General features: G+C 38.9%; 2 protein-coding genes across 2 annotated transcripts in view; both read right to left on the bottom strand.

The window, feature by feature from the left end:
* OXCT1 (3-oxoacid CoA-transferase 1) overlaps positions 1-17,201 on the bottom strand; it is an 87,502-nt gene that overhangs the window by 3,832 nt on the left and 66,469 nt on the right. Inside the window, exons 14-16 of the mRNA XM_075740817.1 lie at positions 15,798-15,887; positions 8,458-8,538; positions 6,400-6,501 (exon numbers count right to left, since the gene is read on the bottom strand). Of these exons, the coding sequence (XP_075596932.1) occupies positions 6,400-6,501; positions 8,458-8,538; positions 15,798-15,887 (273 nt within the window). The remainder of the gene's footprint in view (positions 1-6,399; positions 6,502-8,457; positions 8,539-15,797; positions 15,888-17,201) is intronic.
* Positions 1-17,201, bottom strand: part of RPL37 (ribosomal protein L37) — a 350,006-nt gene that overhangs the window by 266,541 nt on the left and 66,264 nt on the right. The gene's annotated exons all lie outside the window — the stretch shown is intronic.

Genomic DNA, 17,201 nt, shown 5'->3' with positions numbered 1-17,201 from the left:
ATATAGCAGTACAACCCACTGTTCACTTCCACCTCTATCAACTATACGCCACTGAAGACTAGAAACACTGTATTTATTTAAACTGGCATGTTTGCAGTATTTCAGAGATAAACACTCCCACAACTAAATTTTCTGATGCAGAAATACAAGATATGTGTGGTGCTAGTATCCAGCCTCTAAACTGCATTTATTTTGAGTTGAGTTATTGATTTAAGAATGCAAGCAGATTAAACTTGGACAGCTGCACCTATACTTGTGCCTGCTAACTACATGGTCTTCTCGGATGGCTTCCAATGCCAGCAGAAGGGATAGCTGAACTCAGGTGAAGCAGCTCCTCAGTTATACAGCGTACAGAATGGTGCATAAACGTAACTAAAAAATGGGCCATGGCTTAGTTAATGCACTGGCCCATAAACGGTCTCAGTTTGTGTACAGTGGGACTGCACTTGCCACGAACAGCAACAGGAGAGAGAGCTGCAGATGGGCAATAGCTTCGGCCATCACCTTCTAATCCACTTGCATCCAGGTATCAACACACTGAATGATGCAAAGGCAACAAAACAGACTACATTCAATACATGATTGAATTACCACTGCAATATTAGAACAAACATGCCAAGAAATCTTAAACTGATGATTTCCCTTCTTGTTCAATAGACCAATTCATTCTGGTTTTCCTCCCCACCCACCAAGAGATAGGATGCTGTCTGTCAATGCTGGATTTGTACAGATGTAGTCAGCTGAGCTCTGGAACATGCATATTAGCAGGGCATATACAATCAAATGCATATGGCTATTATACACATACTGTACCTATACTATATGTATACATTTCATTTGATTACTTGTTTGATGATGATATATTCAATACTTCTAATTTTACCTATTTTTTTAAAATTTGCCTACTTCCATCACATTCATTTGATTTCTTTGATGATGATATAGTTTAACCCTTCTATTTTTATTTTTTTTAATTTGCCTTTTTCCATTCACATTCATTTCTGTGTGAGGACACACTTAGATATTATATCATTTTAATTCCATGAACTCATAAAAATCAATTAGTAGTATTACAAGATATCCAGCAGACCAAAAATAAAACATAGTAAGTCTAAATAGGAAACTAGGTTGGGAAAGAAGGTGTAAACAGGAACAATACAGAGAAAACTTTGAAGAGTAGCAATGGTTAACATTTGGTTGAACCTTGACTGCAGGTCTACAAAAATACCCTGAGGAAAAGCACCCCACAGAAGATCCAAGCCTCTTTAAGTTGCTCCTTTTCCCAGTCCTATTTAAGCAGGTGCCCCAGGACAAAGATCAAAAGTAACTCATGTGATCTCACTTGTTCAGGGTAAAAAACAGTTCCTAAGCTTAGTTCATGAAGAATGTGTTTACTGTATCAAATGCTAATGAAATGTTTTCAGTGCATGGAAACTGTTTGATTTTTCAAAGCTGTGTGTGAACTAGGATAATAAATAGATGTAATAGGTACAAGTGTAGATGAGCTGGAGAAACTCCCTGAGCCCATCAACGTTCCTGGACTAGTTCCAGAAATGTTTCAACATTTCTGATTCCAAGTGCCTATGTACTTCACTTAATCTGGGCCTCACCCAGGGATGTAAAGTACTGAAGTAAAGGCAAAAACTGGAGGATGAAGACACCACCATTTAAATCTGTATTCTGCAAATATTGTTAACAATTACTGGAGAAGATTATTGTTTTTCTGCTATTGTAAATTCTGGTGCCTCTAAAACCTCAAGTGTTTCACGTTTGAATGAGCATATTATGTTATATGTAAATGTCTGCACATCTGATGCTAACAGCTGTCACTTGTGTGTACCACTATCTGCTTCAGAAAGGGTCAGATTCGATGAGTGCTGAAGTGCCACAATGCCTGCTGAAGATAACAGGAGTGGTGAGAGCCCAGCACCACTCAGAATTGGACCCAAATACAACAGTTTGCTCTAAATAAAATGTGATTAAATAAGCAGAAAAACACTAATGTAACAAAAGGGATGGTTTGTGCTTGGAAAACAAGGAGTAATCAAGTCTGAAATGCAGAAAGCCCCCTGGGTCCACTGCTTTAAATCCAAGTAGAGTCAGTCAATTTGGTAACACCCTACGCTAAGAGCACAGCATTTGATAAGGGCTGAACGTGCTTAGTCAAGACCATTTTACAGCACACAGCTGCAGAGTTTCTACTTTCTTGTTGTACCTCTTAAGCAACACATTCTTAATATTATTTCACTTAGAGGAAGAACAGCTTATCTTGGAAGCCTCAAAATACTTTGCTAACATTGAACAGGTAGGTGTACTGGGAGGAGATTGCCTGGGCAGTCCTGTACGCAGCCTCTGAACTGGTAAGAGGACACACGGCCTCAGGGACTCCCTGCAATTCAAGCTTGTTAACTCTGATTTCCAACCCCAAGCTACCCTTTTCAGCTACACAAACAGCCCTATGCTTATTTCATTATGTTTCTTTATAGTAAGCAGTTCTTTCAAGGCCTGGTTCTGAATGAAGCTGAGTCCTAATAACATCTAATGACCTTACCAGGTGTGCAAAAGCAAGTTATTGTTCAAATATGTAAAAGCAGTCCCTCCAAAATAATAATAATTAAAAAAAGACCAGTGTTAAGATATTTGCTAAAATTATAAAAGTTGCTTATCCTTTATTAACTCCTAATTATTTGAAATTGAAGATAAAAACAAACCATAATTCCAGCATCACCTTTTATATAAAAATCTGTTCCTAATGTGACTTTTGCAACGGAGGTGATTGATTAGGAAAAACCACAACAGCCATTTAAAAATGGACTCAATCCTGCAACAGCCTGTTTCCTCAGAGGAAAATGTACTTTCAGAAAATCAAATCATCTCCTCTATTATTCTGTACTCACTTGCTTGAACTTGGACAGTCAATTTCTTCTTAAACATACACTAGTCAATTGCTATTCAACTACCTAATGTTTCCTTGGCAGATGCTTTTCCTAAACCCCATGTTACCTTTTAAGATCATCTGGTAAAACTGAGCTTTTACGTTAAGAAAAAAAAAAAAAAAAGGAGAGGTGGATGGGGAATTTTTACCCAGGCAGACTTATCCTGATTACTTTTATAATGAAATACATCTGCAAAATACGGTCCTCAGTCTGTTCTCTCATGGTCTCATCAATGGTATAAGCCAGTACAAGCCCAAACAGATTACCTGCCAAGGTGATCTATATGCTAGGCTACAGCAAAACTGATTTAAGCATGCAAGATAAGCCAACACTTTGTCTTCACAGCACAGTAAAATTGAAAGTAAATTGTTTATTTTTTATATGATGCCATGCTGTAATGAAGGTTGTTGACTCTAAATCACGTTTTCTTTCACATTTTGTTGTTGCAAATGTCCTTTACGAGATGGTTTTCCAAATAAGTAAGCAGGCTGTGAATATGGGACTGTATAGCCAAATATGTCTCAAAGAAAGCCATACAGGCCATAAAGTTCTCCTCTCCAAAAAGGAGTAGTCTGCATGGGGAGAGATAGTTATATATAAAGATACAGCCATCTCTTAAAATCTCACTTGTAACGAACCTAGACATGTTTGGTTTAGTTCAGATCATTCACTGCATCCACTGAACAAAGCTGCTAGAAAAGGGTCGACTCCTCATTTTCCACCCATTAGTTCTGTTTCAAACTAGCAAAACATACAATCCAAAAAACCTGCTTTTACTGTAGCAATACAGTATCACTAAAGTTCCTGTCACCGATATAAACAAGATGTTTCATTCAGTGAACATAAATAATCACAAGCACAACTGCTACTCTTGCAAGGAAGCCTGAGGCAGATGTGGAATGTGGAAAAAAGGACTGAGGATGCTGCTTTCTAAACTAATGCCTATCACAATGCTCAAATCTCTATTTTCTGAACTCCAAAACTAAGTGAAGAGGCTCTAGGTGTTCACTGAATATGAAAATCAGACCATCAAGGATCCAATATTACGGAACAGTGACTGAGTCTCGCTGTCACAGATGTCAGCAGAAGTTTTGGTAAGGATTTCAGCGAGAAGAGGACTGAGTCACTGTGGCCTGGAAACATTCTTTACGGGGGGGGGCGGGAAACAAACCAGAAAGGAAGAAGGAAGAGCTAGTGCTCTTTCAGGTACTTTTGGAAGTAGCAATCAGTAGGTAACGCTGACCCCCACACATACCTTGGCAGAGGTACATGCTTTGCAAGCAAGCATTGCTTTGCAAGCATTTATGCAAGCCACATGCTTTCAAGGTAAGTATATGAAAGCGCATAAACCAAGCAGCATCTACATTTTTCATGCCCACAGCTCCTTTAGTGGAGCTCATGATTTCATGCATGACCATGGCAGCTGTACAAAGCAGACTGCCCTGGAGTTTGCCTTCAGGAAAACTAGGAAGTGGTGCTTGTGAAGTGTCCCTTCCTGATCCCAGTAAGACAGATCCCAGGGACCTAGACAGTGGATTGTTGCAATAACTCTCACCAATTGCTAACTTCAGGCTATCCTACAGATTCAAAATTTATAGTACTCCTTTGTAACATTTACAGGAAAGCCCTAAGGGACAGGAGGTGGTGCTAATATTTTCTCTGGTACTAATAGTCTTGCCCTATCATACCCACTGTGCTGAAGCAAAGATTGATCTCATAGCCCATCATTTTAAGCTTATCACTTCTTTCTCTGAATTCTTTGGTTGCTTCTGCTCTCATTGCCTTGAGCATAGGCTGCTGGACCTTACTTTGGGGAACACACGCTCAATTAAATGTATATATATATATAGGTTGCCTGAACCAAAAAGAAACCAACTCCTTCCAAACAAGCAGGTTTGGAATACACAAGGACTGCTGTCTTCTGACAACAGAAGTCCTTTCCTGTAGTTTCAGTCTATTTAAATGCTTACTAAACACAGCACCTTCAAATTCATCATGAAGTTAATTCCCAAATTAAATACGCAAGAACAAACCAAACTGACTGCAACAGGTACAAACCTAAGATCTCATTTTTAGGTTTTAATTTTGGATGCTAGCTGTTCGATAGGCTAATCGGCCAAAGAAAAAGAAGTCCCAACACTGAAGTTGTAAAACACTGACCATTTTTTTCTTAAATCAGAGTCAGAAGTTGAATGAATAATTTCTTTTGCACATAGAACTGCTGAATATGGAAGCTTGCTTCCACTGCAAATTAAAAAATAATAATAACTTCCATAAAATGTTACATGGAAAATAAATAATGGAGTGAAGTGATTTTGTAGCAGTTTCCTGCACTCTGCAGTTATGGGTTACTGGTCTTTAACCGAACAATGTTTCTCAGATAAAAAATGTATTTTCAGAAGTGAACAGCTCTTCATTTAAAACTCCAGAAGAAGAACATACACTATCATATTTAGTTATCAGAAATGCTCTCTTATGGACACAGGAAATGAATGAAATTCCAGAGGCTCATTGCTCAGGAAGTTTAATTTACTGCCAATACTATGCTCTAAGCCTTAATAACAAACTTTCACATACTAACTGCTCTGCAATCTTTCAATTATGTGCCCTAGCCTTGACATGAAACTCTGCAAAGAGGAAGAGTACTGCACTTCATTACCAAATAATTCTCCCCAACTATATTTACAGTCCAATTTGTACACTCTTATACTTGCTGTCCTCACCAAAGGAGGGCTGACCTGCCCCAAAAGACTTGAGAACACACAAGAAAAAAAATCATAATGTACATGTAGGAGAAGGCCAGGAAGAAATTGTATGTTATCAACCACCCATACACAATCAGTTACAATCTAGTGTGCTGCAGCCTTCCATTAATGAGCCAGTTTTGCATTAGCATTAAGTGAGACTTAAGAATGAATGTGAAGGTCAAAATGCAGTGGCTTTCTGGATTAATTCAGAGCCGAAGTTTCATTCGTACAAGGCAATGGGAGAAAAAAAGCAAAGGTATCAACAGCAGAGCACTTAATTGATCAGCAATAGTAACACAGAGTGGACACCTGTTGAGAAGACTCACAACCCCACCTAAAGCTGGCATGAAAACTTAGCAACAGAGAGTTAGGTAAACTAACTTATACAGTGGAAAAATAAATATTCATCTACCTCTCAGATATGAATCAGCTCCCCTCTTCAAAGCATCATAAAAGTTCTCTTTCCACATTGTCCTTTTACTCTTAGTCATTTCTCCATTTCTTCTGTTTTTCCCAGCTTCTAATGCTTCCAATATAACCATACTAGATAAGCCCTAAATTATCTTATTTTTATTGTAAATCCCACAGGTCATCTACCCAGCCCTCACCTATATGGAGGAAACTTACTGCATCTACAAGTCTTCATGTGATGAGTATTTGTGGACAATACTTGTTCTGACACCAGTCTAATTATACTTGTTTGTAATATGACTTACTGTGAAGTCACAGCCAGTGCTTTTCTTGATATCATCCACTGTCAGTCCTTCCCAGATTTCCACAAGGGTCAACCCCTTCTTCTTGTCCACATCAAACACAGCCTGTCAGGTTCAAATAGCACACAGTTAATTTTTTATTATCAAAACAGAAAATGAGGATGTAAGTAGTAATATAGTACAAAATGGTGTGCTGAAGTAGGTGGCGTTCCCTCAGTAAGAAAAGATGCTATTACCGATTGGTTTTGCTTTTCACTTTTCTGACTGACCAATAAAGATTTCTGTTACATTTATTTGTACCTGAAATAATATAAAATATGAGATGTGTTAGTTCTGTTGGAAAAATGCGCAACTGTTCTTTATTGCATGAAATGAGGACCATGCCTCCTGCTCCAATCTGGTAAGAATTAGGAGGTCCAAAGGAAGGGCTGAGACGTTCTTTGCTGCAAGAAAATGCTCATCAAGAGATCATGAAGGAAAACAGGAAAAGACAATGTCTCCCTCATTCTTCGGTTTCTTTTTAAGGCTCGTAGAGAGCTACAGAGTGGTTGATCACCTTTGCCAGATTATAAGCTTCTCCAACAGCTATTGCATACCCAGTGCAAATTTTAGTATTTGCAGAAGCTAGCAATGAAAGACAAGATTTCTTGTTGTATTTATAATAGAAAGCCTGGGCAGAAGTGGCTGAAGAAGCAAAGGCTGTTCTTTCTAATATCTTCATGAGATATGCTTTCCACTTCCAAGGCTCACAAGCGCATCAAATAAAAAAAACACCTGTAAAATAATACGCACTTTAATGGTGCCTACCAGAGGGAGATACACAGGTTGCAAGCTAGTTGCCAGGGAAACCATAAGGTCTATAGTAATTTTCCTTAAAAAAAAAAAAAAACAGCCAGTAGCTGAGTGGTGAAGATTGAACTTGAAATGACAGAAAAGTCTTAAGCTCATCGCAGAAGTGTAACTACAGTTCCACTGTCCTTTGAGCACATGAGACTGAATTATGGGACTGAAAAAACCAGTTCCTCTAGGTCTTAAAAGAGAAGCTGTGCATAAGGAACATCATACACACTTGGAAGGTTGTGGAAACAGAATTTGCAACACTATCTAAGTACTGTTGTACATTTGTGTCATCTCCTAATAAAGTAACCAGATCGGACGAGTAGTGACTCTTACAGAAATTTCTGCTTGTTTTTTATTTTCTATCAGTCCTTGTTCACTCTCACTTTTTTGTACCTTACATTTGTATGTGGGTAGTTAGTAGAAGACTGGAAAAACTTCCACGTTTTCATTTATTTTCCCTAGCTTTGTGGAGAAAAAAAAATTAAATTACAGTAGCAATATTCTACATCAACACCTTTGATGCATTCACTTAGTATGACAGATGGCTTGCAGAGGGACTACTCTAAGCCCTTAAAAATGTAAACACTGATAATAAAAGAACTATGATCACAGCAAAAACCTTAAGTCACTTTTCCTTTGCTGAAAAGATCCACTAATGTACTTTGAGCTTCAGCAATATCAGATACATGTACTTGCACTGGATAGTAAATTGCTTCACAAATGGAATGAAGTAAGGACGAAAGAATTAAAGCTGTGATACAGCTACAGGTTGTGTTTCTCTGAAAGAGTCAGTAGTACACACCAAGCAAGATGCCAATTGTCTGACATATATGTGCTACACAGTTGTTGCTCTGCTCGGAAAAAAAAAAAAAAAGAGCTGTGATTACAGCTGTATTTGAGGATTTGCATCTCACATGGCAAATTTTCAGGAATACTTTGGGGAAAATAAGGAGATACACACTTTGCATACTTCTCATGCGTGGCATCTTTGTCCTGAAGAACATGGTCCAGTATACTAAACGTCAATGGTGAAAGCTTTAAAAACAACAATATGATCCCCCAGATGTATGGAACTGAACTCCAAGTGGATCTTTACCCTTTATTGGTAACAGATACCAAATATATTCTTCATTTTTACTAAGCTTTACTACTTCCACTGAGTGTCCCTTCTTAGGGACAGAGGAGGAAAGTATTGACAAGGATTCAAGAAAAGTACTTTACCTTCTCTGTAATGATGCGGTTTACACATTGTTTCCCAGTAAGTGGTAAATTGCATTTTTCCAAGATCTTATGGACATTGCCCTGTGTTTAACAATATACAGACAAGCATTAATTTTCAAAAACAACACAACTTACTCAAAATTCAAATATGTACATGAAAATCACAGCTGTAGCCATTTGTTGTTATTGAAACATTCATGGTACCCAGAACACTCTTTGAATTCACTTCTATGGTAGATTACATCTTTGGCAATTTGGGACAGTTATTACTTAAATCCCACATATAGGCAGATGACTAGTAAGAATCTCACTGTACCACTGACTGGGCTCCGGAGTTTAGAAGTTCTGCATACTTCTGCTTAATAATTTTCCTGCTGCAACATGAGGATAAGAGACACATGGGACCTCACTGATGACACAGTGACATGACTTTGATGGCATCCCAACAAAGAGGAAGTCAAGCAAAAACACCAAGAGGCCCCCATGGATGAACAAGGAGCTCCTGGGCAAAGTCAAACACAAAAAGGAAGCCTACAGAGGGTGGAAGCAAGGACAGGTAGCCCGGGAAGAATACAGAGAAACTGTCTGAGCAGCCAGGGAGCAGGTTAGGACAGCCAAAGCCCTGATAGAAATTAGTCTGGCCAGGGATGTCAAGGACAACAAGAAAAGCTTCTATAGGTATGTCAGTGATAATAGGAGGACAAGTGAAAATGTGGGTCCACTCCAGAATGAAATGGGTGACCTGGTTACCCAGGATATGGAGAAGGCTGAGGTACTCAATGACTGCTTTGCCTCAGTCTTCACTGGCAAATGCTTGAGCCACACTGCCCAGGTCACAGAAGACAGGAACTGGAAGAATGCAGAACCACCCACTGTAGGAGAAGATCAGGTGTCAGACCATCTAAGGAACCTGAAGGTGCACAAGTCCATGGGACCTGATGAGATGCATCTGCGGGTCTTGAGGGAACTGGCAGATGAAGTGGCCAGGCCACTCTCCATCATATCTGAGAAGCCCTGGCAGTCTGGCAAAGTTCCCACCGACTGGAAGAGGGGAAACATAACCCCCATTTTTAAGAACGGAAAAAAGGAAGACCCAGGGAACTACAGGCCGGTCAGCCTCACCTCCGTGCCTGGCAAGATTATGGAGCAGACCCTCCTGAAGACTATGCTCAGGCACATGGAGGATAAGGAGGTGATTGGTGACAGCCAACATGGCTTCACTAAGGGCAAATTGTGCCTGACAAATTTGGTGACCTTCTATGATGGGGTTACAGCATCGGTGGATAAGGGAAGGGCAACTGACATCATCTACCTGGACTTGAGCAAGGCATTTGACACTGTCCTGCATGACATCCTTGTCTCTAAATTGGAAAGTCATGGATTCGATGGATGGACCACTTGGTGGATAAGAAATTGGCTGGATGGTCACACTGAAAGAGTTGTGGTCAACGGCTCAATGTCCAAGTGGAGAACGGTGACGAGTGCATTCCTCAGGGGTCGCTACTGGAACTGGCACAGTTTAACATCTTCGTCAGTGATGTGGACAGTGGGATCGAGTGCACCCTCAGCAAGTTTGCTGACGACACCAAGCTGTGTGGTGTGGTCGACACGCTGGAGGGAAGGGATGCCATCCAGAGGGACCTTGACAGGCTTGAGAGGTGGGCCCGTGTGAACCGCATGAAGTTCAACAAGGCCACATACAACGTCCTGCACGTGGGTCGGCACAATCCCAACCACAACCATAGGCTGGGCGGGGAATGGATTGAAAGCGTCCCTGAGGAGAAGGACTTGGGGGTATTGATTGAGAGGGAAGACACGAGCCGGCAGTGTATGCTTGCAGCCCAGAAAGTCAACTGTGTCCTGGGCTGCATCAAAAACAGTGTGACCAGCAGGTCGAGGGAGGTGATCCTGCCCCTCTACTCTGCTCTGGTGAGACCCCACCTGGAGTACTGCATCCAGCTCTGGGGGCCCCAGTACAAGAGAGACATGGAGCTGCTGGAGCAAGTCCAGAGGAGGGCCATGAAGCTGATCAGAGGGCTGGAGCACCTCTCCTATGAGGACAGGCTGAGAGAGTTGGGCTTGTTCAGCCTGGAGAAAAGGCGGCTCCGGGGAGATCTAATTGCAGCTTTCCAATACCTGAAGGGGCCTACAGGAAAGCTGGTGGGGGACTGTTTATCAGGGAGTGTAGTGACAGGACAAGGGGTAATGGGTTGAAGCCGAAGGAGGGTCGATTTAGATTAGATGTTAGAAAGAAATTCTTTACTGTAGAGTGGTGAGGCACTGGCACAGGTTGCCCAGAGAGGCTGTGCATGCCCCATCCCTGGAAGTGTTTAAGACCGGGCTGGATGGGGCTTTGGGCAACGTGGTCTAATGGAGGGTGTCCCTGCCCGCAGCATGGGGATTGTAACTCAATGATCTTTAAGCTCCCTTCCAACCCAAACCATTCTGTGATTCTATGATTCTACGACATGTAAAGGAGAAAAACTAGGGAAAGACATTGCAGGCATGACACTTCTCTGGTTTATACTTCATCACAAATAGTATGTGCAGGATCAGTCACACACACAAATGTTTCAAATCCCCAGGGCTCAAGTGTATAGTCATGCTCTGAAAATAGTTAAAACCAGTTTCTTTACCCACATTGAATTCCTATTCCATCCATCTCTCTGGAAAGCCCAAAAGCAGACTAAGAAATGAGTGTGATATGCTCAACTTCAAGTGCTACGCAGAAGTTACATTATCTCTGTTTTAGACAGAACAAATTAGCATGCAAATATATTAAAAAAGAATGTAAATATAGAAAATAGGATTTAAAGCACTTTCTTTTCTGGGGCATCAAATGCCAGCTACTCTTAATCATGGGAAAAATACTACCTAATATGACATACCTTCTGCTGTAAAGGTGGGCAGGTAAGGTTTGGGTGGTGAATTTTTTGGGTGTTTTCTTTTTTTTTTTTCTTTTATTTTTCCTTTCTTCAATTTTTTTAGTAAGAGTTCACAAATTACTTTAGATCCTGCTAAATGAATGTAGGCTGCAAGAGTTCTGAATTGATGTAAGAGAGATGGATCACTACATTTTTAGTCAGTATTTGTAGGTGTTTTGCAGAGGTAGCAGGAAGTGCACATTTCTCCCATTAAAATGTGCTTTTATTTTTTTCTCTAATTATCAATTTTCAGTTATGCATTTCAAAACTCTCAGAGTATTACATGTCCCACTTAACCATCTGAATTCAATACTTTTTAAATTTACAATCATCAGTTTGCCTTAAGGCTTTATATAAAGTCAGGAACCATCTCTCAGCCAGTTTCAGTCCTGAATGATAATAAAATGAGCAATCCATGTGCTTTTGAATTCATCTTTTTCTGAGAAGAACTATTTCTTCATCCTAACTTTAACTATACTAGCAAGATCCACATCTGGTATCAAGGCAACTACTCTCATGAAACTCCCTCTTAATGAAAATAATGACTTGCGACAGTGTTACTTTCAATTGATCTATATATATCTTGTCCATCTTGAGGACCTTCCTGCGCACTTTGCCTAAGAGCCAAGATTAATCTGTGCTATTTGCAATATCTTCAGTAACATATCAGGTATACTTCTCAGCCATATGAAATGAAGTGTCTCTTCTTGGTACTCAGTTGAGATTGAAATGCATGGACTTGCAGAGGTGACAGATTGAACGGCTCCTGTGACCCTGAGAACTGATACATTCTACCTTCTTAACACTTGAACTGAAGATTATTGTATTACCAGTTAGCATTAAAGGTGACTTTTGGAAGACATCCGTCAGGCCTCTATCAGAATAGCAATCCAAATGGAAATGCATGAATTTTTACCATCTGAATTTATATGGGATTTGCCCAGATAAAGGAAAAGGCTGTTGTGTAGATACATAAAACCTTAAGGTGTTTCAGTCTGCTTTAAGAAAAAAATTCTGTTGTCGAAGAACAAAAGTGTCCTTAATCTTCCACAACACATTAAAATCAAAAAATGACAGAACAGAGTTTTCAATTCAGTTCTCCATGTTTCAGTCACATCCAAATCAAGTGCTTGAAACTAGTTTCCATTCTGTTTTTCTGAATGGTGTAAACAACTCGGTTCACAACATGGAACAATTAATTACCAGCCATTACTTTACTGTTTTGCAAAGCACGTCAATGACGGCATGAAGGTAAGAACCTGAGTTTTATTTCTCTTAGGCAGTATATAGCAGATTAGGCACAGATGCACAGTGACTGGTTAGATATTAAATAAAAACCTTACATACTATTATTTTTTCATGGTTATAAACAAAAAAGTAATTTAGCAAAAAATACATTAAGAAATACTATAAAAATTAGACTTAAGGTCCATTTGCCTAGTGTCTCACAGTGGCCTAAGCATGTGGAGCAAAAATTGAGCCACCCTTCCGCAGATAGGCCCTCACGGTTCCTGACATTCGGTGATGTATAGATTTCCTGAGCTAGAGACTGCTTCTGGGCAATGCTATCTAATTGTCACTGATAAACTTAACCTCATAAAATGTTTAATCTCTTTCATATAGACTTAATTCTTTCAGCTCCTGCATCATTCTGCTGATCACCCACAACTTCATTAGCTGGCTGTGAAAAATGTTTCTAGATGTCTTAAACATGCTTGTTGCTGATTTCAGTCAGCTACCCCTACTTCTTTCACAAGGCAGTGACTAGCCATTCTGTATCCATCTTCTCCATGCCCTTATTATTTTGTTTATTTCTGTTACCCTTCCTCAATACCACTTCTTAAGCTGAAGAGTCTTCTACAAAACCCATTTCATGGCCTGTCATCTTTCTTCTGTACCTCTTGGTTTTCATTACATGTAAAAATTTTAAGTAATTAAAAATGTAAATAATTTGGGGCAGAGTTAATTTAGTTCTATTTGTAATATATTGCATAGCAGACTTTAAAGAGGAAAATTCTTTGATAATTTATTTGAGTGTTAAGACAGATACTAGTTTCACTCTCATAACGTGTAAATTATATTTTGCACTGCAAGGACTCAGCCTATTGCTGTGTTCAAAAACTGCAACATGTACTGAAAGGAGAATGTACTGTTAAGCTCTTAGAAAACTTATTTAAATGTTTAATAAGCCACTAGTATTATAAAAAAAAAACTTGAAAAGGATTAAAAGATCCTTCATAAGATCACTAATCAGACAAAACTGACTGCAAGAACTACCTATTGCAGCAACTCTGGAACATGTCCATTGAAGGTACTCCATATATCCCATGCCTTCCACTGTATTTCTATCCATTAAATCTTGACTGCTGTTGATTTACAGGAGATTTTGGCATCTAATGATAGATTTCTTATTATTTGGAGAATAGGAGGACAAAAATGTCCCTATACTAAAAAGTCAGCAGACACAATGGACTGTCACAGTGCATGCAGACATTTCTTTCACTTAGTAGCACACTGGACTTTGAGCAGGATGAAAGGTTGCTCCTCTGATGCACAGATACAGATGCAGTAAGTTTGTGAGAAAATCTTTGGTGTAAAGAACTAAAAAGCTATGAATATAAAATCATCTCTGTAAGAAGCAGTCACCCTAATAAAAGGCTTCTGATTTCAGAATTGGTCTCATGGGTGCTACATTTGCTTGTGTATATTAAAAAAAAAAAAAAAAAGAGAGAGGACAAAAAAAGAGGACCACCTAAAAACTGCAGCAGCAGCTTTTGATTTCAAACATTAGATTTCCATATTCAATCATCTTCACTTTTGAGCAAACAAGAAGATGACCCCAAAAAGAGGCTAGGTAAGAGGAAAGAGTGCCAGAATACTCTCCATTTTAAAATAATAATAAAATGAAAAATCATGCACATAGTTTAGTTTTGCAGTGCCTTCTTACAAAAGCAGAAGGAATAATTTATGAAAGCCTGTAAGTGGCTCTCTAGAAGTGCACACCAGGCATCCCATATACATAAGAGCCCAAGTAATGTATACATATTCCAAAATAAGTAAGTCTATGCCTGGACTGTTCGTAACAGTGAACCTATCTGTGTTTCCATCTTTTTCAGGTTTCAGTACTCCTACTGACAAAAAAAACACCCAATATGCAAACAACTTCCAAACACTGTACTGAGAAAAGATTTTGGTAATAGTGCTTTTAAGAGAAAAACTGTCATGAATAACTATACGGTGTGCGGACTCTGAGCCTTAACCAAATTGCACAGTAACTAGAAATTTAGTATGAATATTTATTCAGATCACATTAATACCTGAAGTATATGTCTGAGCAAATGATAATTACGTATCCAGTTTTGAGGAGGCTGTGATAGGGATGCAAGTCATATAGATTAATTTGCTTTGTACTTTCATTTACACATATGCACGCAAAAACTATTAGGTCAGACTCAGCTGTGTTACTAAAAATGTGCTCCTCGAGATCACAGCTTAGTATAAATTGTGAAGCTACTATATTTTCAACTTTTTTAAAGTGAAAATTCATTCTTCAAATCACATTTAAAAACCACAGAACTGTTAATATATTTAGCTTTCATATTTACATATTTACTATAGTTTACCACACAAATTCCTTATGATTGCCCTTATGCATTCTGACAGGAATATTATCTAGAACCATACACAACTAATTCTTATTGCAGACATATAACAAATTTGGAATAACAGAAACACAGAAATGAAACAAAAACTTCACTTTTAAACATTCGGTATAGTTCCCTAAATATAGAGATTTTTGTCCTTCAGTCCATTTTTCTCATAGTTTGTATAGTCCCATTTTAGAGTTTCAAATGACAAGTTTCCTGTGACCTTCTGTGGGAGACTGTTTATATCTATAAACCTCCCCCCACAAATAAGTCTTCAGATTAACCTCTATCACATAATGATGTAAGGCAGCCTGCATCTCATCATGCCAAAAGATCTATTCTATTAAGCTGTCAGTATCAATTCGACTGGTAACTTCAAAGGTAAATATCTTTCCATCATAACAAGTATTTAACCGTGGGGAACCTCATTTTTCAAATTATTCTGAGGCGAAGACTAAAACCTCTGGGGTAGCATCTACTGTAGCTCTGGCAATTGCCACTCTCATTAAATTTGCATGAAGTAACTAAAAAATGAGTGCAGCTTTCAAACATCAAGTTAATATTTCATTTTCACCATGGTGAATGATTCACATGCAAGAGGAAAGGAACCATACCAACCTACCTCCCTTTTGCACCACCATAATAACTCAAAGCAAAACTGTCAAATCCTCACAAAGTAGCAGAATGAATGTAAGCTGTCTTTTTCTTCTCCTTCTTTTTGGTACAGAACAAAACACTTCTTAAATAGAAAGAAGCAGCAGAGCCCTACCTTGGCTGAGTGCTCCATGGTGACAACCACTTTGGTCTGCGCACTGGATACCAGGTCCATAGCACCTCCCATTCCTTTCACCATTTTACCCTAAAATTAAATATTTAATGGAAATGTAACACTTTTACTATTAAATATATAAATGTATATATACAGGCTGCAATGATACCACAAGATATTCACATTTTCTGGCATAGAAAGTCCACCTATTTCATCACTGCTGTAGTCAAACACTAACAGAGCTTCACCAGAGTGAAAACAGCTGTCTCATTCTAGGCTCTATATGATGCAAATAGAAAAATTATGAGTAGAATAAGGATTCACTGGCTGGTACCCTGGGGTGTAACTTAAATGGGAGTAGTACCATTGGCTTAATGGCAGCCCTGACACTGAGGAGCAATGAATTCAGTTCCAATGGTTCTGACATTAGAAAAGTAAAGTGTTCATTCTCCTGTTAATAGCAATGTCATTACTTCCTCAAAAGCAATCTTTGCTTATGAAATGTAGCAACAAGAACATCTGAGCACTCTCCACCTGCCTGTTTAGAAAGCCATGGCTTGTATCACTGTATCAGCACAAACTGATCTTTTTGTTCTATTCCAGATGTCTGTGGATGTCATTTCAGAACGTGGACAAATACATGAATGTGGATCAGTATTCACTTCTGTCTGTCCCTCAAATCAAGCAATGCTTTCTGCCTCTGTGACTCATTCTTCTCTTAAAGAACGTCAGAATTGCACCTGCTATCACAGCAGCTGTATTATGGCTTGGTGTTCAGCTATCTCTATTTCTACTTTCCCTAATGCTACGGCATTCAACCTTTGCCTGCTTTTGCCACTTGAAACTAAACACATTTGATCATGGAAGGTAAGAGGTCCAGACTTGGCAAACTTCTGACGGAAAATGATTGTAAGTACAAAGTTCTATCAGCAGAACAGTCATTTTTGGACAGAAAGTGCTAGACCCCCCCACTCCTGAGTTGCTGAGGACAGAAAGCAGAGTGGAATATCAAGCACCTGCATGATAGGGGAGGTTAGTAAGAAATACAAGGCAAGGAATTTTACAGAATTTAATTTGTGTGAAGTGTTTTGTATTTTTTCTCTTTTGGTTATTATCTGTAATTAAAATAAATTATGGACAGTAATACAATGTATGCTTGTTTATCTATAAAACCTAAAAGTAAACAACTGGAAAACTTTGTAGTACAAAGCTTCTCTTTTTTGCTTCCTTTTATCAGCTATGTGATTCAGTACCTTACTAGTATCAATACCTATGATTCATGATATATAACATATGGAAGAGATTTGTCTCATTAAGCTGTCAGGCCAGGCACTTATTGGTCTCTTGATCATAATGAAGGGAATATACACACGCACCCCCCAAAATAAATCGTATTTTCTTACT

Source organism: Balearica regulorum, chromosome Z (genome assembly GCF_011004875.1).
Source record: "Balearica regulorum gibbericeps isolate bBalReg1 chromosome Z, bBalReg1.pri, whole genome shotgun sequence".
Lineage (NCBI taxonomy): Eukaryota > Metazoa > Chordata > Aves > Gruiformes > Gruidae > Balearica > Balearica regulorum.
Note: the sequence above shows the minus strand (reverse complement) of the source record. Positions and strands in the feature narration are given on the sequence as shown.